The sequence below is a fragment of the Sminthopsis crassicaudata genome, chromosome 1, assembly GCF_048593235.1.
Source record: "Sminthopsis crassicaudata isolate SCR6 chromosome 1, ASM4859323v1, whole genome shotgun sequence".
NCBI lineage: Eukaryota > Metazoa > Chordata > Mammalia > Dasyuromorphia > Dasyuridae > Sminthopsis > Sminthopsis crassicaudata.
This window is the reverse complement of record NC_133617.1, coordinates 176,090,124-176,115,028: the sequence shown is the minus strand read 5'-3', so window position 1 is coordinate 176,115,028 and position 24,905 is coordinate 176,090,124. Positions and strand designations below refer to the sequence as shown.

At 35.7% G+C, this 24,905-nt stretch overlaps 1 protein-coding gene across 2 annotated transcripts in view; it reads left to right on the top strand.

Annotated features, from left to right (window-relative positions):
• The first annotated feature begins 7,767 nt into the window (after window positions 1-7,767).
• Window positions 7,768-24,905, top strand: part of RANBP9 (RAN binding protein 9) — a 94,857-nt gene continuing 77,719 nt past the window's right edge. For both annotated transcript variants that reach the window (XR_012482866.1, XM_074271957.1), the window contains exon 1: window positions 7,768-8,356. Coding sequence is in view for 1 of the 2 variants with exons in the window: in XM_074271957.1 (XP_074128058.1) it covers window positions 7,774-8,356 (583 nt within the window). In the remaining variant the exon portion in view is untranslated. The remainder of the gene's footprint in view (window positions 8,357-24,905) is intronic.

The window sequence follows — 24,905 nt, the reverse complement described above, 5'->3', positions numbered from 1 at the left end:
TTCACCTTCCTCTTCTTGCTTTGGCCTGAAAATCATCATGCCTAGGATTCCCTCCCTGGGATTACTATTCCCATGGCTAGGGGTATCTCAAGTTAAATATTATGTACTTCTCTGTATGAAAGTTGCCCTTGTAATAATTAAGATCCATTGTATTTAGTATCACTGGCCAGTCTGTGTCTCTCATGAAAACATTTAACTCCCAATGCAGCTTCAACGGAATTTGATAAGTTTATAGTGCACTTAGTTTTGCCCTCTAAGCCCAAGCAGAACAAGTTTAAACTCTCTTTAACATGACAATCCTTCAAAAGTTTGAACATTGCTATATATTTATCTTAAGTTTTCACTAGTTTAAAAATCTCCAGTTATTCCCAACTAATCCATGATCTATTACATGGTCTCAAAACTTTCACATTCCGCTACCTGAATCTGAATGCTCTCTGATTTGTCATATATCTTCTAAAATGCCATGCTCAAAACTAAATGTAATAATCAAGATGGGGTCCTGCCATGGGAGATTACAACAGAACTACCATCTCTTTATTCCTGGACACCAAATCTTTTTTTAAAAATTTAAAAACAATATTTCATTTTAATTTTTAATATTTAAATTAAAATGTAAATATCTAAATGTAATATTTTTATTTTAAATGATTAATAAAATTAATGCTTTTATTTTCACATGTAAGACCTTTCTTAAGATAGTTTAAGATCATTAAAAAAAATTTTTTTTTTTTGGTTTCCATTGCCCACTATTGACTCAATGTAATTGAAGTTCACTAAGGTTCCTATATCTTTGTCAGATAAACTGCCATCTAAATATAGTTCTCCAAACTTAGGGTGGAGGAAGTCTAAGATTTACAGTTTTGGCTATTAAAATTCACTGTATTCACTTTGAGAGGCAAGGTAGTATAATGGTTAGTCTAACATCAGTTGTAGGAAGACCTGAGTTCTAGTTCCACCTCTCATATTTTCTGGATCAGTTACTAAACTCTTAAGACTAATTTTAAATTGCCAAAAGGATTCTGATTTATATTAGAAAAAGGTATCTTTTCATCTAGGAGTTTCTTATAACCTATTAAATCACAGTCCTTACCCTTTATTAACTCTAGCCCAACTTGTAATTTGTGGAAGTCTTTTTTTGATGCTGATTCCATCATCCAACTTGTTAATCTATTCCTTCCATCTTTGTATCATTAAAATTTGATATGCATACTGTCTATCCAATCTAAGTCTTTGATTAGAATGTTAAATTGAATAAGAGTGAGCACAATTAATTTCCTTAGGGCACTTCACTAGAAGACTCTTTCCAAGTTGATATCAAACCATTAAAGACTATTACTATCCATTTGATCTGTTCCAAATCCATCTAATCATTCTATCACTTAGACTACATCTTTGTAGCTTATTTACAAGAGTAGCTTGAGAAACTTTATGAAATTGTTTGCTAAAATAGAAGTAAACTAAATCTACAGCATTTCTATGATTTAATGAATCTAGTGGCCTTATCAAACAAGGAGATCAATTTAGTCCAGAAGGACTAATGTTAGGATTACAAGGTGAGAACTCAGGTTGTCTGGACAGTCAAGGTGAACTCAGGTTGTCTGGACAATTACAAGGTGAGAACTCAGGTTGACTTGACAGTTCTCTAGCTCAGACCTTTGGTCCATGGAGACATGAAGAGTTGGACATGACTGAACAACAATCATGTAATTGAAGTTACAATTGCTGGTCTACTTTATTTAGGTTTTTATTCTCTTTATTTTCAAAATCAAGAAAACATTTGCCTTTCTCCAGGTCTACCACATCTCTCCCAAATTCTCTATGATTTTTCAAAGATCACTGAAAACTCCTCAGCAGTCATATCTGACTGTTCTTTCTGGACCCTGTTCTAGAGTTTGTTGAATGTGGTGATGAATACACTAAGATCTGCTTACTACTTTTAAAAAATTATAATCTTCCTATTTATTTGGGGCTTCAACTTTGTGTAATGGCATTTGGTTTGGGGAGTCTTTGATCAATTTGATGAGTTCTCTAGTTGGCTTGAAGTTACAGAGCATGAACTTTCAGGGTCTCCCTGTGGAGTGTAGATATGCCCACTGATACTTTATTTAGAGGATATAGACAATTTCTCCCACTGGGGTTGCTTTGATGATAATTGGATAGATGGAACTCATGAGTACAAATTTTATTGGAGGAAGCATCCTTTTGTATGCTCTATGAAAGTGAACTGAAAAACTAACTTAGCATTTTGGGGACATTCTTTTTGCTTCTCTGCTTGTGTTTCACTATCAGAGACCTGGTTAGGAGTGCAAAGAAATTCTCTCCTGCTTTTCCTCAGAGGCAGCTGATTTTAGCTTATTTGTAGAAAGATGACATATTTGCCTGTATGTAGCCTGAGAGGGGAGATAGAGAGATAAAGGAAGCCATGATGTAGTGGAAATTGCTGAATTTGAAATCAGAGAACTTGGATTTAAGACCCAGCTTAAACATATTGTCAGTTCACCTGAAAATTGAAAGGGTTGGACTCCCAATTTCTTAAATTGTGGTTTGTGAATCCATATGGAGTCTTGTAACTGAGTATAGGAGTTATGAAATATGATTTGTTATCAGCAAATTTTTGGTTTATATCTCTTTTTTATATGCCTATAAACACAGGGCCACATAAAAATTTCTCAGGGGAAGGGGAGGAGAAAGTGCAAAAAGTTTAAGAAATTCTGAATAATGATCTCTAAGTTCCTTTTGATCCCTAAACTCTAATTTTATGATACTATGGAAGCAGTTGGGGGTATAGAATCCAGTAGAGATGTTTGGCAAAAGCAGGCATGTGTATGTCCATACAGCTTGGGAAGGATCATAAGATCATAGATTTAGAACTGAAAGGTACTTCAGAGCTCATGTAATCTTGTCCCCTTTTTTGCAGATGAAGAAATATATATTTGGGGGGACACATACACATAAAATATCTAATTTGTATTAATAAATATACATATTTGTTTCTCTATGGGTACATATATTTAGATAGAAATAATAAAGATTTTCCTGGAGTAATTACTAATGGGGATGACCAGCCAGAGAGAGAAATTGACCTTCAAAGGGGTAAATCTTTAAGATCAAACCTGGTTGAAATGTGAGTCCAGAGTATTCTGTGGTATTCTGTGCCATAGGTGATAGGTCTATTAGCCATTTTTATTCTGTCCTTTCAGTTTCATCGTTCTCAGCAGAAATCAGAAGCAAAATAAGAGTTCTGCTCTTCTCCAATATCCATTGTCATTGTCTGATCTGCTCAAGAAGAGATCATCTCTTCTTTGATCTTCCTCTGTTCTTCAATATAGCTTAGGAAAAAAAAAATCCTTTCTTATTATCCTTAGCTTTCCTTTATAACCTCAGCTCATTCTGAGCTTTCACGTACTTATCACTTTTATTTATTTATTTATTTAAAGGACTGTGGCACACATAAAAATTTATCCCTTTTTACCTACTCTTGCTTTTTGTCTGTTAAAATTTAAGATTGAAAGAGGCCATTAACCAAAAGAAAACTTCTATATATCTCTTAATCTTTAGAGAAGTTGTTTTTGTAACACTAAAGGACTGGGAACAAAGTAGATGATCCAATGATAGGGAATGGCTAGATAGACTGTGGTACATAAATGTAATGCAATATTACATGATAAAAACAGAAGCATGGAAAAACATATGGACTGATGCAAAGTGAAATAAAAATAACCAGGAAAACATTATACATAATTACTGTAACAATGTAAGTGGGAAGAACTACCACAAAACAATCAAAATTGAATATAAAGTATGGAGTACAAGTTTGGGTTCAAGTAAAAGATGAGAAGACACCTTTACATAGAATACTGCATATAAAGTCAGATTTTTTTGATGTGTTAATTAATTTTGCTGATTTCCTCTCCTCCTATTCCTCCTTTCATTTTTTTTATTACAGCTTTTTATTTTCAAAACATATGCACAGATAATTTTCAACATTAACCCTTTCAAAACCTTGTGTTCCAAAATTTTTCCCCTCCCTTTCCCTCACCTCCTCCCTTAGATGGCAAGTAATCCAATATATGTTAAACATGTGCAATTCTTCTATACATATTTCCACAATTATCATGCTGTACCTCCTTTCATTTAAAAAAATTATTTTTAAATAAAAAATTCATTTTCTTTCTTTTTCACCTTCACCGCTTTCCTGTAATCTGATTACAAAAAATTTATTCAAGCAAAACTAATTCCTATATTGGCCATGTCAAAAAAAAAAAAAAAGTCTCAGTATTCTTGAGTCTATCATCTATTTATTAGGAGGTAGATAGCATATTTCATTGTGAGTTCTCTGGAATTGTGGTTGGTCATTGCCTTGATCAAAGTTCCTAATTATTTTTGTTGTTGTTATAAAGAATGCCTTCCTGGGAGAAAAAACAAGAAGAATGTAAGAAAAACTCTAAACAATGTAAAACCAAAAGATATCAGTAAAAAATTATTTAAAAGCAACTACTACAACAAATTTAAGACAGTTGTCAGGACTTTTACAGTAGTATTACAATGCTTATGTATCCATATTGATTTCTCTAAACAATTTGCCCCTTTTGTCTTCATTGAATTTCTCTTATCTTTAAGAGCTTTCTGTTCTTTTCCAGAAAGACTTTCTCTATATAGAGAGAGTCCATGGGAGCCTATTTATTTTTGCTCTGAAACCTTTAAAAATATCTTCTCCAAAAATCTGAGACATATATCGGATGACATGTGGCTTTCCTCTCCTGTTTTGTAAAATGTAAGATTTATCTGCTACTTCCTAATTTTTCATTTTTACCCTATACAATGAAAATGTAAGAACTAAACAATACAAACCTCAAATTAACCAGATTGAGATTTGATATTTTATTATAATACAATTTAGGTATGTAAATTCCTAATAGCAATCTTATTGAATTATATAGTGTTTTAAAATAAAACTTTACCATACAGTTATTAGTTCTGGGCAGAAATCCAGGACCTGTAATTAAACCAATACACTCCTCTGTTGCCCTGGAGGTGGAAAAAGACTAATTATTTTCCAAAATGTTAAAAGCTTATTTGACTAAACAAATGTTAAGTATAACATTTTAAAAGCAAGTCCAATATTTAGTGTTTATTTTAGGGTCTACTTATAAAAATTTAGATTTTAAAGGAAAACAAAATAATATTTGGAACATGAATGCTGAAAACTCAGACTACTAGACAACCTAAAGTCCAGTTATACGGCTGGTGAGATGCACTAACTTAGTAAATCACGTACTAGATTAGAAGTCATAAAATTGGAATCTTGTTCCTAGCTGTGTGGACTTGTTTTTAATTGGAACAAAGCAATCCACTTCCGCTTTATTCATTTACAAAATGATCACATTTTTGACAAAGGGAGATGCTATAAGGAAAAGAGTATAAAGTGCTTTGATGTCTCGGGAAGAAAGGCGTATTTTTATAAGCCTGCACTCATACAAATTCCTCTTTGTGGAAAATATTTCAATCTTTAGGACTGCTAATTTAACATTCCTTTAATATAATTTACTTATACATTCCCATAACATTGATTCACATAGGAATCTCTACTTGTATAAAATTTTGTTAATTGTTTGAACATAAGTTTCTACTTAATAGTTTTATGGGTTGATTTTAATCCGGATCTGAGATTGTTTCCATTAGGGGAATTCCCCTTCTACATTCTTTGTACACATGCAAATCAGCAAGTTAAGGCTTTGGAGAGTCACCTGGGTCACCAGGAGATTAATTGTCTTTTGAGGTCTTAGAACTGGAAGGGACCTCCAAGGCCAACTAGTCCAACCCGCTCATTTTACAAGGGGGGAAACTGAGACCCCAGCATCACAAAACATTTGCTAGGGTTTGGTAAGAGAGTAAATGTCAGAGGCGGAACGTGAATACTACGCACACGCCGGGGTTGTACTGGAACTCAGGACTTCATGACTCCACCAAGGCCTGCTGTCTTTTTTACGTATTAAACAATCGTAGTATGAAAAATGTCGTTTATTTGTACTGGGAGAGGAGCATGATACAATTTTAACGTTGAAAGGAACCTTGGATGTCTTGTCATGAAACTCGTTTTGCAGACAAGAAAGACTGAGCAAAAGGGGCAGAGAGTTGAGGGGCAGCACAAAATTTGTGTTGAAAGGAATGTAGAATCATTCATTTTAGAGGCGAGGAAGACTCAGCACAGGTACGTGCAAAGCTGTGGAGCAAGCTTTAAGCGAATGAAAAACTTTATAATTCTTAATGTGTTTGTTAATTGCAAATTTAGGATTACTTTTTAAACTTTTGAAACTATTCACTATATCTAAAATCTTGAACAAGTTTAAGCAGACAGAAAGGAGGCAGGAGAGAGGAACAGAGATGGACTAGGTTTCTTAGTACCTTGAGCGGATACCACTTTTCAAGCTCCCAGCAGGGGAGCAACGAGGGTGCTTAGTAGTGACAGGACTGGGGGTGGGGAAGGGGAAAAAAAAGAGATGATGCACGGACACCAGTACTCGATTACTCTTGCCTAAGCGAGAGGCTGCAGCGGCTGCTGCCGTTTAGGAAGGGAGGAGGGGCGACAATAACAAAAAGAAGTAAAAGTAGAAAGGGGGTGGGGGGATGAGCCTGAGTTCTGGGTTGGTTGGAGGAAAGGCAGGACTAGAGGAATACTGGAAAGTAGGTGGATATAGAGGGGTGGTGCAAGAGGCTTCTCCGAGTGACCGAGCATTCCCGGGGAGAAGGGGACTTCGGGATCACAGAGGTGGTTAGTCCCCGAGGCATCCCCGGGAGAAGCCCAGCTGATCGGGCTCGCGCGTGCGCGCTCTAGCTGCGAGACTACTCTCCTTCCTCCTCCCCCTCCCTTATAGCACACTCTGACCACAGCGCCTCCTGCAGTGGCGGCGTCCCAACACGCCCGCCCTCCCCTCTTCTCCCTCACTCCCAGGACCTGGTTTGTCGCGTTCGCTGGGATCTCGCGCTCTTTGGCCGAACTACTGTGCTCCCTCCCTTTAATTCTTCCCCCCTTTCATTTCACCCTCCTCCTAGTTACCCCTTCTTTCCTTTCCCCTCGCTTATCTCTCCCCTCCCCCTTCTCCCCTCCCTCGTTTAGCGCCGCCTGCGCGCTACGTCTTGCGCCGGACTCCGCCGCAGGGAAACAGCGGCGGCGGCGGCGGCGGCGGCGGCGGCGGTGGCGGCGGTATCGGCATCGGCGGCAGCAGCAGCAGCGATATCATCAGCGGCATCTGCTGCAGTAGTAGCAGCAGCAGCAGCAGCAGCAGCAGCAGCAGCAGCAAGAGCCCAGAGCAGCAGCGGTGGCGGCTGGAGAGGGAGCAGCAGCAGCAGCAGCAGCAGCAGCGACCTCCTCCGCCTCTTCTCTCGCACGCTCCCTCCTCCCCCACCCTCTGTCTCCCTCCATCGCCTAGGCAGTCCCCGTGCCTCGCGCGACCGCTGAGCTTGAGCCAACGTTCTTTCTCTCAACCTCCCCCCTCCTCCCTCCACACTCCCCCATTCCCAGTTTTAGCCCAGTTCTCCGGCTTCCCCTCCCCCAAAAAGCCCCCCAACCGCCGCGCTCACCCCTCGGCGCGCGGGCCCTGCCGCCTGCTTCCGGGGAGAGGGGGGTTGGGGGCGGGCGGACGGACAGACGGACTGGGCCAGTGCTGGCAGCGCCCCTGGGGAGCAGAGGAGGAAGGAGAAAAAGAAGAAGAGAAGGAAGAGGAGGAGGAGGAAGAGGAGGCGGGGGTGTGAGTCTCGGCCGGGATCGGGATGTCTGGGCAGCAGCAGCAGCATCATCAACAACAGCAGCAGCAGCTGCCGGCCGTGGCAGCCGCGGCGGTGGCTCCGGCCCCTGGGGTCGTCCTGCCGGCCCCCACCCCTGTTAGTGCCGGCTCCTCTCCGGCCGGCCCCGGCGCCGCGTCCCCGGTCGGGGGAACAGGAAGCGGTGGTGGCGGCGGTAGCGTTGGCGTCGGGGTGGGGGCCGGGGCGGCCGCTCTGCTCCTGCACCCGCCGCCTCCGCCGCCACCCCCGGCTTCTGCGGCTCCGCCGCCACCTCCCCCGCCGCCTCCCCCGCCTCCGGCCACGGCCTCAGCCTCCCCGACCCCCAGTATTTCGGCGGCTGCCAGCTCGACCGGAGGGGCCACGCTAGCGGCCGCAGGGAGCAGCGCCCCGGCTCCCTTCCCCCATGGGGACCCGGCCCTGAACGAGCAGGAGAAGGAGCTTCAGCGGCGGCTCAAGCGTTTGTATCCGGCGGTGGACGAGCAGGAGACGCCGCTGCCTCGGTCGTGGAGCCCGAAGGACAAGTTCAGCTACATCGGCCTCTCGCAGAACAACCTGCGGGTCCATTACAAAGGTAACTGGCCTGGGGGCCGATCGCCCTCTTGCCCGGAATCCCGCCACTAACTTGTTTTTGTTTTTAATGTATTTTCGCTGCTGAAATTGTTTTCTAAGTGTTTCCAATTCGGGGGTGGGGGCAGGCCACATCCGAGGGATTGAGAGGATTCTTGGGGAAAGAAAGTGACCATAATTATCCTGAGCTGAGATGTAGTAATCCTCACACCAGTAACAGGACACCTAGAAGGGAAACATTTTTACAACAATGTCAGGACAAAACTCTTTTCTGATCTCCCTTAAAGTAGAGGAAACTTATATCTTCAGTGTTTGGTTACATTGTTCTCCCAACACTCTCCCTTTAATTATTTTGATGGAAGTATAAAAAGAATCTTAAGTATAATTACTTATCTAAGGAGGTCAGGAACACGAAGGAGATGGATATTTATTTAGTGGAAGGTTGTTTCTAAAAGTAGGCCAGAAATTGTTTAGAAAAAGAAAAACCAAGGGCACAAGTTCGAAGTCGACCTATTTCATCAGACACTACAAGGAAGTGTCAAGAAGGTGAAGCCACAAAAACAAATCTTGGTTGCTGAAAACCTACTAGAAAAGGGAATAACAAAATAATCTGTACTTTCATATTGATATAAGTAGTGTTGTAGAAACAAGACTTTCACACTTGATACTCTTTTACATTTGTAATTCATAAGATCTGTATGCCAGATACCCCCCAAAACAAAGCTTTCTGAAAAACAGATATGTATAAAATTTCAAATTGTGTGGAGATAGTGTTTGAAATTCCCTGAAAAGTGAACAGAAGATATACTGATGTGGCCTACTTTTAAAAAATTCGCAATAAATATTAGGTCTGGAAACAAATCTAGTATTTTAGGCCCCAAACCTGAAATTAGAGCTTTCACATTCAAAACAGCCCCTTTTTTTTTTTTTTTTTTTTTTGATTAGTTGCAGTGGGAGTGTTTTATTGGAATCAGTTGAATATGGAGCAGAAAAAAAAACAACAACTTTGTGGTTAAAGACTTAAGTATTCAGGGTGAAATTTGAACTGACTTTGATAAATAAGTTACTTTTTAATCATAAAGGAGAATGGCTACAGGCATTTAACTGGCTGGTTTGGATATACTGAGATTGTATACATTAGAAATCTGGTATTGCTTGAATTTTGATTTCCTTTTTTTTTTTATGCTACTCATGTAGACAGCATTGCCAATTTAAAATAATTACATTATTTAAAAATTTAAAAATGTTAATTGTTTCATTTTCAATTTTCTGTTTTTATTACTGTGATTTTATGTTATATGGATAAAGTCTTTTATCATTGATATAACTTCAAAAAGTTTCTCAAGTTGGACTTGATAGATTCTCTTTTCTGTTAAAAACATGTCAATGGAAAAATGTAACTATGTAAACCAGTTAGTGTGGTGAGATCGTAAGAACCACTGGGGACAATTAATTTTAGTTATTACTCTGGATTATATTAACTGATCTTGGAGTCATGCAACTTGTCTGGATCTCATCTTATACAAAAATCCTAGGGGCTTTTATTGACTTTAGTTTCTTTAATTTAGGCATAAATATAATTTTAATTTTTTAGGTCAATTTTAATATTTAAATGTGAATAGTGAAATTGCATATTCCTATGTGCATTTTGTGAAGTCGGTAATTTGTAAAAACACTAGTACTTTTGGCTTTTTTTTTTTTTTTATTGTCAACCGCATTATAATTTCTATGTAGTAACAAGATCACTTTCTAGAAACTTCATATCTAGTTAAGTATAAACTTTTGTTTCTGGTGAACTACATTTTGATGTTTGGTCTGTGGGGTTTTTTTTTCCCCTCTAAACTCTTCCCTTCTATTCTGTCCCCATTTTCTTCCTGGGCTGCCTTCCTCTTAACTTTACTCATCATTTCTCCCCTTACTAACTCTTCTGCTTGTCATTTTTAATGTTTTGTGAGTTCAGATAAAGAAAAATGTAAAGTAATCAACTTTACTTGGTAGCAAAATGAAGAGAATAACAGTGTTGTGGACAGTTTTGGAGAGAAAAATACTTTATATGAGGAAAACCTGAAAAATGTAATTGTACTTGACTTAATGCTGTTCTATCTAGAATTTCACCTACCATTTGGATAGTTTTTCATGTTTCTAAATTTCAAAAGATGTTATCACACCTTTTTTCCAGTATGTGGCTCTCTTATTCTGCCCATAAGTCTTATAAGCAAGGATTGGGCATGTGTTTTTGGAAACTGTATTCCTTAACTGACAGGAGGGATTAATGTTGAACAATGCCAGATTCTTTTCCAAAGTTGATTGCCAGGGCTGTGACTAACCACTGAGTTGTATCTATGTAGAAACAGCCTATACATAGCATTGTCTCAGTTGTTGACTGAGACATAAGGCTAAATTCTTTTGCTTAAGAATTAAAAGTTTAAAAACAAATTAAAAAATTTTTTTTTTCAATTTTCAACTTTTTTCATTTCTCAGCTTCTTAGTCAACAAAACTGTAAAATAAAATCCCCATTTAAAAAAAATTACATATTTTTCAAGTTATTATAATTTACCTGTAGTTTGACTGGAAACTTCTTGATTTGTATGTATGTCACTTCAAACTCAAAAACCCTAATAGGATAGAGTGATGTTTCTAGAAGAATCAATTAGAATATAACCCACACAAGCAAAGTTAGTTGGTATTTCTTGATTGATTAATGGAGTGCCCTGGAAAGACTATGGTAGGAAGCTATGAAATTGTCAAATTATTTTGACATGCCTTTTATTTTGGACATGACTTTAAGGTATTATTGCTAATCATTTAGGATAATATGTTTAGAAAAGGTAAAGAAATGCCCTTAAAATTTCAAGTACTTAACTAAATAGACAAATAGATTATAGTCTAAATAGATTAGCAAAGAATTATAGAAAGGTAAGAAATCTGAACTTTCCTTTCACTCCTTTTTTGAAATGTAATTCTGATGCCAAATCAACTTTTTAAAAAAGCTTAATTGGGGCAGCTAGGTGGTGCAGTGGATAGAGTACCAGCCTTGAATTCAGGAGGACCTGAGTTCAAATGTGGTCTCAGACACTTAACACTTCCTAGCTGTGTGATCCTGGGCAAGTCACTTAACCCCAGCCTCAGAAGAAAAAAAAAATGCTTAATTACCAATTAAAAAGTCAGAATAAATGAAAATGGCTTCACTATGAATTTAATATCTTATTGACTTCAAGTAATAACAGTATGAGGCAATATATGCTTAGATTAATCTTGACTATGAAAAGTGAATTTTCACCCTAGAGAAAATAGGCAAAGGGAAAATAATAGGAGTTAGGCAAACTTCTTCAAAGGACTCAGTGATATTTAACCATATTTCTTACATTTATTATTTTTCTCCCCTCACCTCTCCTTTATCTTTTTAATACTTTGCAACACTAGATGGATAAAATGATAGATGGAGTTTTTCTTGAATTGAGTGGATACAAGTCTCCCTTTTGTGAAACCTTGCTTTAGACAGTGGTTAATCACAATTGGAACTAGTTAACATCATTTAATTACTTCATGGTTCAAAATGGCTTATAAGCATGGTCTAAAGACCATGTCAAGCAAAACTATTTCAGTAAATGAATGAACTTTTAGTCTTCCTATATAAAGCCCTCATTTAAGTGTGAAAATATTCGTGTATTCATGTGTACATATATACACACTTGAATGAGAAAGAATAAACATCTATATGTCGTTTTAAAGTCCCTATACAAGAAAATCTGAAATTAAATGAGAAAACAAGTTGATTTACAAAAGGTTCCAATACAAAAATTTGTTAATAAACTCCCCTAGTTTAAATTAAAAAAAAAAAAGTGCAGTTCAATTGATAATTTTTCAAAACTACACCATGATTGCTTACAGATCACTCATCATCAATATCCAATGTGAAGCAGTCATTTAGTAACACTTTAGAACTGCTTTTAAACATTGTTTCTTCTTGTCACTCTAGAACTGAAGAAAATGTTTAGTTGATTGTTTGTATACATAATAGTTTTAAACATAATCAGGACTTGAAAAAGCTAGATAGCCAGTGGGAGGATGTCATATCTTGATGAACAAAATAGGGTGGAGTTATTCAATATTTCCCTGACTGAAGGAAAGATTTTACTTTAGCTTTGTTTATATAATGCTTTTCCCTGGAAGTGCCAGGCTTCTTTTTTTTCCCCCCATAACCCTATAGGGCTGGAACTGAAGAGTGTTAATATGATTTTTCAGTAAACTTTCCTGTTTCATGAGGTAAGGGTTGAGTATCATGGAGCCTTTAACTTTTAAGTGCCATTTCAATTAAATGAAATAATTTATTTTTTTATCCTCAGTAATGTATTTCTTCACATTGCTGTTTGTTTAGAATTTCACAGTTAACAATATTTAATAACATGACCAAGGATTAAAGCTTCCAAAGCTTACAAAGAGAAAATTTCAATCAGCTTTTTATTTTAAATCTAGAAAGGCATGAGGGAGTTGACTCTAGCTGAAGGCTTCTGGGATTAAATATTAGTGAAGATTGGTGAATACCATTTTATAACCTGAGGGTTATTTCAAAGTTTTTTCAAAGTTTTTCCTCTTGAAGAAGACTGAGCTATGAAATTGTCAAATTACTTTAGATCTTTTATTTTGAACATGCCTTTAAGGTGGTATTGCTAATAATTTAGGATAATATGATTTAGAAAAGGTAAAGAAATGCCCTTAAAATTTCAAGTAAAATTTTAACTTTGTCTGAATAGATTAGCAAAGAATTATAGAAAGGTAAGAAATCTGAACTTTCCTTTCACCCATTTTTGAAATGTAATTCTGATGCTAAATCAACTTTTTAAAAAAGCTTAATTACCAAATTTTAACCCAATTTCACGGAGGCTACTTCCTTTCTACTGCAATATTTCCATCACTTTCATTCTTCAAACTGTAACCCAGTTTATTTTTAATTTAAACTAAATGCTCCTTTAAAGTATTTGTGCTAAATTGTCTATACTTACCCATATCTGAGTTGCATCTACCTTTTCCCCATAGAAATGAGGAAGAAAAATTCCTTGTTTTTGATCTCTGAAAGTGCCAGTTACATTAATTTTCATCATTGCCTATTAAGATTTTTTTAGACATAACTTTTATGCATTTTTATAGCTAGTTTTTGTTGTCAGCATCTAAATTAACTTTTATAGGAAAAAAATTGTTTTTAGTGCATTGTAGACTAATTAAAATGATATGATGCCCTGTATACACAAGTTTTGGGTCAAGGTTAAGGAATAAGGTTTAGTTCACTGTAACCTGAAAATGACAAATTTTAAATTAAAGTTTGGAAGTATAGAATATTTAAAATATCTTCAGCATATTAAGTTGTTTCTTTTAAATTTGGAAAATTGTTAGTGGTTGGGATTTTAGTGTGAATTATTTAGAATTTTCTGTAACCTATCAGGATTTTTCATCACCTGACTGGAATTCTTCCCCATGTTTTTCATTAGTTCTATTATTGTACTTCCTCAGTCTCTTAAGCATACACACAACCAAACAATACAATAAACCAACCTAGCAAAAACAAACAAAAAAAATTTATTTTTTTTTTTCCCTGCAAGGGAAAATTAGGGAGGGTTTGATCTATGAGAGAAGGTTTTGAAGTTTTTGAAGACTGGCCCTGTGAGAAAGAATCTCATAAATTTAAAGCTCTTCCAGCCCTGATGACTTTAAAAGTCATTTAGTTCAACTCCCTTATTTTATAGATGAAGAAGCCATAGACCAAAGTGGGTAAGGTCTGATATTCCTGAAGTCACATAGTGATGGAGGCAGATTCAAAAACTAGAGCTCTTTCCAGTGTACCAATGATGCTGGAAGATAGGTGTTCTTTTTTTAGCAGGTTTTTTGCTATGTGTTAGGTGGTGAAGTGGATAGAGTAGCAGACTTGGAGTTATGAAGACCTGAGTTCAAATTTAGTCTCAGACATTTAGCACCTTTGTGACCTTGGGCAAGTTACTTAACCCAGTTTGCCTCAGTTTTCTCATTTTTAAAAAAGTCTGGAGAAGGAAATGGTATTCCAGTATCTTAAAAAGAAAGACAAAAGAAAACCCAAATGAAGTCAACAAAGAATTGGACATGACTCAGCAACAAGAATGTTTGAAAATTACACAAGTTGACTGGTATTATATTATATTTTAATGATATTCTGTGATTATTTAAGGTCAGGAGAAGATTCAGACCATTAGATAAATCCAAAACATTAAAATGAAGATTTAAGAATTTTTTTTCTAGAAAAGCTTATTATTATTATTATTTTTTTAAGTAACATGTATTTCCTTTCTGTCTCCCTAAATAGGGTTCTATATTGGGACTGTCCCTTAAATAAATAAAATCCCTAACTTTTTGATATTTAAATACTAAAAATATTGATCTAAATCTGGATTTTAAGTATTGTCTTGCCAAAATGTTACTGTCTTAAAATAATTGGAAGGAAGATTTTCTTAGCAAATAAAATTAATAGAAATTTTCACAATGTGTTGCTAATTTTTTTTTTTTTTTTTTTTTTTTTTTTTTTTTTTTTTTTTTTTTTGCTGAGGCAATTGGGATTAAATGACTTGCCCAGGATCACACAGTTAGGAAGAGTTAAGTGCCTGAGCTCCTATTTGAACTCAAGTCTTCTTGACTTTAGGGCTGGTTGATTTTTTTTTTTTTTTTAATTTTTTTTTTAAGTGATAGTTTCTTCTCTACTTAGCAAAAAGGAAGGTTTGTTGTGTTTTTTTTTTTGGGGGGGGGGAAATAGTACCATTCTGGTTATTTTTTTAAAATGCTTTTCCATTTTACCTTTTTATAATAATAGCTTTTATTTTTCAAAATACATCCAAAGATAGTTTTCAACATTCACTCTTGCAAAACCTTGTGTTCCAAATTTTTCTCCTTCCTCATCTCTGTTTTCCCCTAGACAGCAAACAAATCATTATAGGTTAAACATGTGAAGTTCTAAACATACTTCGACATTTATCATGCTGTGCAAGAAAAATCACATCAAAAGAGGAAAAAAAACAAGCAAACAACAACAAATTAAAGGTGAAAATACTATGCTTTGTTTCATAGTCTCCATAATCCTCTTGATGATTATATCACAAGAATATTGGAATCACTTCATTGTTGAAAAGAGCCAAGTCCATCACAGTTGATCATCATATAATCTTGTTTTGTACGATGTTCTCTTGGTTCTATTCATTTCATTTAGCATCAGTTCATGTAAGTCTCTCCAGGCCTTTCTGAAATCAGCCTGCTCATCATTTCTTATGGAACTATAATATTCCATAACATTCATATCCCTTGACTTATTCAGCCATTCCCCAACTGATGGGAATTCACTCAAATTTCTAGTTAAAAGGAAAGTTTTTTTTAGATATTTAAAAGAAGTAAGTCTAATGTCTTGCAATGTGATCTAACTCCAAATTAATAACATTTAAAGATCTACTAAATTTTATCTTGGGATCAGGAGAGGTAGGAGTGAGACTTCAACTAGACGTCACTGGGCAGGATTGGTAACTGGTATACAGCAAGACAGATGCTGCAAATGCTGCTTTCAAACCCTATTTGACCCATCTCCAGATCTTGTTTATTTTTAGTTTAGGTTTTGGAATCAGATTTAAGCCAAGCTTTACTGCAGCAGTTGGCACATATCCAGTGAGTACAGGATCCTTTTCTATGTACATATTTAAGGTGAGAGGAGGCGTTATAAATATAGCAATCTCAAAAGTGTAAACTGCATCAAATTCTTTCAGTGTCCTGACCAGTTTCTTTATACCTTTCTGACCTGTTAGTGGAATTTAAGCCAGTTTTGGATCTTGGCATTATAGTATCACAAAACTATTATTATAATCTTAATTCCTTACAAATTGCTGAGAGTCTAAAATAATGTAGTCTTTTTTTTGGGGGGGGGTGCTGTATTGTCTGCTTTATTGATTTAGTAATTCCTCCTTAAAACATTTCATTTGTGAAATGGAAGTATTTGACTTTTCACTAGACTCTGTCTACATGATTTTCTGGGATAATTGCATCTTATTTGAGAAGTTATGTTGAAAGTGTGAGGAAGTATGTGGACCAGTGCTAATATTTTAGTGTTGTATTATCTTCTAATGGATAGAAGGATAGTGGAGCAAGTTAACGGTTGGGCATTTGCTCTTTTTTTTAATTTTTATTTTATAATTATAATTTTTTGACAGTACATATGCATGGGTAATTTTTTTACAACATTATCCCTTGTACTCACTTCTTTTCTGAATTTTCCCCTCACTCCCTCTACCCCATCCCCTAGATGACAGGCAATCCCATACATGTTAAATGTGTTACAGTATATCCTAGATACAATATATGTGTGTAAAACTGAATTTCTTGTAGACATTTGTTTTGATAAATTATTTTCCTTATGCTTATAAAAAATTTTACTAGAATTAACATAATAAACAAATTAAATTGCTTCTGATCATGTTACTCTGCAAGTATTCAAACTCCAGTGGCTCCTTATTGCCTTAAGTTAAACTATAAATTCTTATGCTTGATATTTAATACTCTTCACAATTTTGTCCTAACCTACCTTTCTAATTTCATTACACATTATCCCTTTTCACACATGTTATGGTGCTTAGTAATTATGAGCCTTTTCATTGTTCTTTGTACATAGAGATTTCTCATCTTGGTGCCTTTGAATTGGCTGTCAATCAACAAGCATTTTATTAAATGTCTACTATGTGCCAGGAACTGTGCAAGATACTAGAGATAAGAATACGAACAATGAAAAGCCCTCCAATCTCAAGGAACTTTCATTCTTTTGAGGGAGAGAAGAAGTAAATATGATGAATGTATTCAAAATAAATAAAAAAACCATAGATAAATACAAAGTAGTTAGTAAATACAAGGCAGGGAAAATGGGGCACTAACAATTGAGATTAGGTTGGGCATCAAGTGGTATTTCAATTGCATCTTGAAGGAAGAGAAGGATTTCCTGAAGTAAAGTTGGGGGTAGGGGAAGAACATTCTAGCATAAAGAATGGCCAAGTGTGAAGCAGAGAGATCAAAGTGCCCTGTATGAGTAACCTAGACAAGGTCAATTGGACTGGATGGAAAGGTGGGATGAAGGCAGAGAGGAGAAATGCACAATCATTGGGGAAGGCTTCCAAAGCTAGACTAAAGAATTTATTATTATTATTTTTTTTTTCTCCTGAGGCTGGGGTTAAGTGACTTGCCCAGGGTCACACAGCTAGGAAGTGTTGTGTCTGAGATCAGATTTGAACTCGGGTTCTCCTGAATTCAGGGCTGGTGCTCTATCCACTGAGCCACTTAGCTTCCCCAAGAATTTATTATTGATTCTAGAGTTAGGAGGAAGCAACTGGAGTTTAGAAAGGAGGAGAGTCTCACAGTTGGTTATACTTTGCACTTTGGCTGTTTTGTGTAGGGTTTGGATTAGAGTGGAAAGTAACTTGGGAGAAGTCTTAATTAGGAGGCTGTTGTAATAATACAGCTATGAGGGCCATGAGTAAGGAAAGGAATGTCTCTAAGATGTAAAATTGGAAATGTTCAGTGGGTATTTGGAGATGTGGAGCTGGGGAAAAAATACTTGGGGGAGGTAGTGGAGAAGGAATGACCCATGAATTGGCAGTAGATGAGGCTTCTCAGAGTGTAGGACAGAGATTAGCTTTTTTTTTTTTTTTTTTTTTTTTTCCTTTAATGCCCTGGTTCCTTCTGGCAAGCTGGTAAAACCTAAGGATCTATTTATTCTCATTTGTATGGTTCTCATTAACATCAGAATACTAGATTGAGGAATTTAGTAGCCTATTGTGAAGGATTGTTGTTTTTTAGTATGTGGGTAACTTGGATATGTTGGAGGAAGTAAGGAAGGAATCAATAGATAGAACTTGAGGATAGAGTAAGGGCATGATTGAGGGAACCATCGTTCTATAAGACAGGCAGATATTTAAAGCCTTTTTGGGACCTACTCGTATATAGAAGATTGGCCTTGGTAAAATGGGCTTTCTTATTGTTGGGGTAAGAGAAGGGGGAAAGGAATAAGGAATAATATCCAGAAGTTTTAAAATGAAGAGAAGAGGGAAAGCAGTCATGTTAAATGGTCTATTTTCTGAGTAAAATAAGAGACCAAGTATACACAACCAAGAGAGTAGGTGGGAATGGATGGGTAGAAAGTATGGGGGACTTAAGAACATAGGGTTTGAAATAAATTTTGTGCAGAGTGAGGTAGGGATTTATTGCTCAGTTGTATTTGATTCTTCATGACCCCATTTGGGTTTTTCTTGGCAAAGATATGGGAGTAGTTAGCCATTTCTTTTTCCAGATGCGGAAGGCGGGGCAAACTGGGTTAAATGACTTGACCAGGATTACAGAGTTGTTAAGTGTCTGAGACTGGATTTGAACTCAAGTTTTCCTGACTTTAGACTCGGCACTATATCACATTGTATCACATAACAGCTTGAGTTAGGGAATTAGGAATAAAAAGATTGCCTTGTAAGTTTAAAGTTGGGGGGAAATACTCATTATGAACTATCTAGTCAGAGTTGTGATTTCCTCCATTTTAATTCTGCCTAGGATATAGTTAATGGGAGTAACTCAGACTTCTAAATAAAATTAAGCTATGATGGCATAATAGATGATGAAGCATTAGAGAACAGTAAATAGTGTGGAGTGTTCTTGGTTGAGATTGGGAAGGAAGAAAAGTGAAATTAGCAGAAATAATTGATACTGAGGGATAGAGGAACTGGAAATTGTGTTAAAGCTAAATAATAGGTTAAGAAGGAGTGAGGCCCAAGGAAAGATGGAGTGATAAAAGATTATTGTCATACAAATGTCTATTGATTAAAGAAATAGAACATTTATAAGTAATGTTGAGATTCACAGTGTAACCATCCCTGTGTGGTTAAAGTGGAACAAAAAGGGAGTTGGTAATGCCATAAAAGAAATTAGGAGATGAGTTTGAGGGAACAACTTGTGCATTTTAAAGTCCCCTACTAGCTAGGTGGCATAGTGGATTCAAGGGCTAAGCCTTGTGTGTCAGGATGCAGTCTTATTATGTGACTCTGAGCTAATTACTTAACGTTTGCCCCAACTGTAACAAGGAGATTACCCCTATCTCATTGGGTTGTTGTGAAGATCAAGTCAATAAACATTGTGCCTACTATGCCCCAAGCTTTGTGCCAAGATCTGCAGAAACAAACTTCCTTTAGAAGACAACATGCAGAAGAAAACTCAAAAGTGGGGTGGGTGGAAAAGGAAGGAGGTATCAATGTGGAGGAAGAGGGGAAATGGTGGAGAAGCCACAGATGAGTAAAAAATGAGAACAGTTTGGTACATAATAAAGACAATCTTGACAAGTATCTTGTCTCCCCTTCTTAAAGGAGGATGAGTTCATATTTCTTTGAGATTTAATACCAAGGCTGATTAGATCTTGCCAATCTAAATGAGATGTTATTTGTTTTTTTTTTTTTTCTTTTTAAAAAAATTACTATGTATGTATATATATATATATATATATATATATATATACATACATAGTAATTTTTTTTACAAAATTTTATTTACAAAACATATGCATGGGTAATTTTTTCAACATTCATCCTTGGAAAACCTTCTGTTCCATATTTTTCCCCTCCTTCCTTACACTCCCTCCCCCAGATGGCAGGTAGTCCAATACATATTAAATGTATTAAATTATATGTTAAATCCTATATATGTATACTATCTATACAGTTACCTTGCTGCACAAGAAAAATCAGATCAAGAAGGGAAGAAAAAGAAAAACAGAAAAAAAAATGCAAGCAAATAACAACAGAGAGAGTGAGAATGTTATGTTGTGTTCCACACTCTGTTCCCACAGATCTCTCTCTGGGTGTAGATGGTTCTCTTCATCACTGCACAGGTGGAACTGGTTTGAATCATCTCAATGTTGATGAGAGCCATGTCTGCAGAATTAATCTTCATATAGTATTGTTGAAGTGTGTTGTTGAAGTCTCCTGGGTTTGTTCATTTCACTTAGCATCAGTTCATATAAATCTTTCAAGGTCTCTCTGAAATCATTGTTCTTACAGAACAATAATATTCCATAACATTTATGTGCCACAATTTCTTCAGCCATTCTCCAGTTGATAGGCTTCCACTCAGTTTCAAGTTTCTAGCCACTACAAAAAGGACTGCCAAAAACATTTTTGCACATACAGGTCCCTTTCCCTCCTTAAGATCTCTTTGGGGATTTAGTAGAAACACTGCTGAATCAAAGGGTATGTGCAGTTTGATAACTTTGAGCATAGTTCCAAATTGCTCTCCAAAATGGTTGGATTTGTTCACAGTTCTACCAACAATGTATCGGTGTCCCAGTTTACCCACATTCCCTCCAACATTCGTCATTATCTTTTCCTGTCATCTCAGCCAATCTGAGAGGTGTGTAGTGGTAATGAGATGCTATTTATAAAGTATTTGTCACAGTGCCTGACACCTACTAGGTGCTCAATTCTTGTCCTTCCCAGGAGAAGATAGTTAAGAATGGCAGGAGAATTCTTTGAGGTCTTGTTCACAAACTCTCTTTCATGCCTGGAAAACATTCCCTTCCAAGACATACCTTTATCTCAGTTTTCTTTAAGGCTCAGCCTAATACTTTTATTTCTTTCTTTCTTTTCTTTTTTTTTTCTTGTTTATCCCTTTATTTTTATTTTTTTATTTTTATTTATTTTTTTAATTTAATAATTAAATTTTTTTGACAGTATATATGCATGAGTAATTTTTTTTATAACATTATCCCTTGTATTCATTTTTCCAAATTTTCCACTCCCTCCCCTAGATGACAGGCAATCCCATACATTTTATATGTGTTACAGTATAAGCTAGATACAATATATGTGTGTAAATCCAATTTTCTTGTTGCACGTTAAGCTAATACTTTTATTTCTTTGGGGAGCCTTTTTAGATTCTCCCTTAGCAGTATCTTTCTTCCCCTACTCTCAAATCACCTCTTACCTACTCACTACAAGTTACCTGTTCCTTTAGAGTGCTAGTTCATTAACCTCAGAAACTTTTACTTTTCTTTGTACCTTTATGACCTAGTGTGGTACCTGGCACAAAACAGAGACTGATGCTTACTGATTTTACAGTAACCTTAAGGAGGCTTATTTTGCTATTCTGAAACTATAAAATGAATGAACTTTATTCTTGGGTAAAGTCTTATGCTGTGAATATTCTTTGTTTTTGAGTAAATAGCAAAATGACAAGTATTTTTGCCCAATAGTTGATTTGTTAACAGGTAGAATTATTTTATATGTATGTATTGTGTTTAGATTTGTCCACATTTTGCCTTTTTAGGTGAAACCTAATAGAATTACAACTTAACTTTGACTTTAAAATATTGAATATGTTTTTGAGTTTATTTGGAGAGAAACCACAGTGCCATTTATGTCTAGTTTAAAATGTTAAATTTTTTTGTAGTATGATTGTTTTTAGCTTGTAAATTATTTAAGATAACAGTTGATGGGGGGCAGCTAGGTGGCGCAGTGGATAGAGCACCAGCCTTGAATTCAGGAGGACCCGAGTTCAAATGTGGTCTCAGACACTTAACACTTCCTAGCTGTGTGACTCTTGGTAAGTCACTTAACCCCAGGCTCAAACAAAAAAACAAAACAAAACAAAAAAAAACAATTGATGAATATTCTTAGAAATAGGACCTGTACCACTGAAATAACTGAAATAGGTGCAAATAATTTTTTTTTTTTTTTTTTTTTTACCTAATTAAAATGTTCTGGGAGTAGAGTTATTAAATTAGTTTAATTTCTCATTAAGAATTAAGCCAAGAAATTTGTAACTCATGTTTGTTTATCTAGTGTAGTTGATGTTTTTTTTAAATTAAGATTCTGTATTATCCAGTATTTTAGCATCATTATATAGGATTGTAGACAATTTATGTCTTTTTTGTGTCTTGGAAATGATTTTTTTAAAGTAAGTCTTTGCTGCTTTTTAAATTAACTTCTCTTTTAAAAGTTGAGTGTAGAAAAGTTCAGTTTAATTTTGGACTCTATTTGGCTTCTAATGAAAGGATTTCTTAGTTATTGCCTTTCAAAATATTAGTGGAATTAACTTAGATCTTTTTTCTCTTGAAAATGCAATGTATTTTCACAGAAAAAACATTTTACTGAATAATAAGAATCTATGTTAGATTTGAACTCATTTGGTAAAATGCTGTTAGACATTTAAAAGATGCTAACTATTAGTGTCCCTGAAAATAAATTATCAAAACACAGGTTTCTAAATTACCCTGCTGAATTTTTTGGATTCAAAAGTATATGAACATTACTTATAGGGTAAAAGGTTGACTAGTATTATATACTAGTAAATTAAAAAAAAAACTCTTTAAAAAAATTAACTTGGAGTTTTTTCTGTACTTGCTTGTTTTAATATGTAAAGTCAGCTTTCTAGAAAAGGTTAATTGGTCTTGTGATACACACACACACACACACACACACTATTAAACCTCTTTACTATTGCTCACCAAGCTAAGAAAACAGAAGCATCTGCCTGCAGCAGATATTCTTTAGATTTCTCCTACGCACACATATTTCCATGGAAACCTAACAGGTAATAGAAAGAAGAGGCAGAGTTTATTAAATGTCTTCTAGTCTCTGAGCATGTGGAAATGTTGCTTATTTGCATTGCAGGTATAAGCAAACAATTTGATGGTTATGATGATTGACTATATATTGTTGATCGTAGACTATATATTGGTACTGTTAGTGATTTCCTTTCCTTTGATGTTCTCTTTATATATTGTGTTTTTCATATTCCATGCAAACATTGACTAAAAAGCAAGTGACTAAAAAAATCATACTTTAAGAAGCATTTTAGTTATCCATGAAGGTATTTTAAGAAAATGAATGAAAGAATGACCTATATGAGTTGATATTTAGTAAAATATAGCTTACTAGACTATTGAAACAATATATAGTATACTCTGGAAATAATCATTTTGGAGATAATAGAGAAGTGGTTCAGTTACCTTTATTTTAAGCATTTCATCTAGGCTCAAATTTTTAGGGGCATTTCTGAATCTTTCCTTTCTTTTATATTCAATAATTTGTCAAATCATGCAATTCTGAGAGAGAGAGAGAGAGAGAGAGAGAGAGAGAGAGAGAGAGAGAGAGAGAGAGAGAGAGAGAGAGAGTGTGTGTGTGTGTGTGTGTGTGTGTGTGTGTGTGTGTGTGTGTGTGTGTGTGTGTAAAATAATCTCTTAGATGATATGCTTCCAGGCTTTCCTTTCTAATCCATACTCTTCTTCATTCTTGGTTTAAGGCCCTCTGCGGACCCAGAGATGGTATCAGCAACTTTGTCTGCGATTTGATGTGGTTGAAAATTTAATCATCCTTTAGTCAATTTGTTGTTGATCCTTTCCATACTTATTTAGGTTGGGCCTTAGTCAGAACATGTTGATTTCCAGGATCATTCACAGAGACTTTCTTTTTTTGGTGGGAGGGAGGATCAATTTTGGTCATTTTATAGGCCAGCAGGTTATTAAAAAGAATGGCCATTTGACCAAAGACAAACAATATATCAAGAAGTTCTTGGGACTTATAAGGGGAGACAATGTGAAAGGAAAAATGGGTGAAAAAATCAACTTTGATAACATTGACAATTAAGTAGACCTTACAGATAAAAGATGTTTCCCTTCCTCTAGAAACATTTGACTGAAACTTTCTAGTTTAAGATTTATTAACAAACATTCAGTATATACTATATGCCAAGTATTTTGCCTAGGAACTTTGATTCTGATGGGGGAGATAATAATGACACAAATATATACAAAAAGGATTAAAAAAAACCCAATAATCTATAAGATGATGAAGGAATTAGGGTAGGCTTCATATAGAAGATAGTACGTGAGCTGTCTTGAAGAGATGGATTCTGTGGTGAGATTTGGTGAGTTATATCAGGCATAGCTGATATAATGATAGTAGACTTGCAAAAGTCTGCATTGCATGGCATTCAATATGCTTTAGAATAGAAATATTCCCTTCTTCATATTATTGTTAAAACAATCTTCCTCATATATGCCTTTTCACTATTATCACTTACTCAAAATGTTCATGCTTTCAGGATTAAAATACAAGTTCCTTCATCTGGGATTTAAGGCCTGTTATAAGTTGGTTTTAGTTTTCCAGCCTTTTGTAGTAGTTCTCCCTTTATGTTTGATAGACTGTACTACTGGCTATTTATAGAACTTGTTCTCTTCCTGTCATATACACCTTCTATATCTTCACCTTTTATATCTGCTTTTTACAAGGCTTTTCCTTTCCTTCATGGATCATCTCAACCTCACGTTTTCCATGAAATCTTCTTGATTATCACTTTACCAGGAGCTGAAAATAATGGTATTTTCCGTATGTTTGTCATAGCACTTTGTATTTCTTCATACTTGTTACATTTGTCTTTGTATCATACATATTTGTGTATAATCCTCCTGATTGAATCAAAAGTTCCTTAAGTGAAAGTGACTATATTTTTTGTCAACTTTGTATCCCTAAAC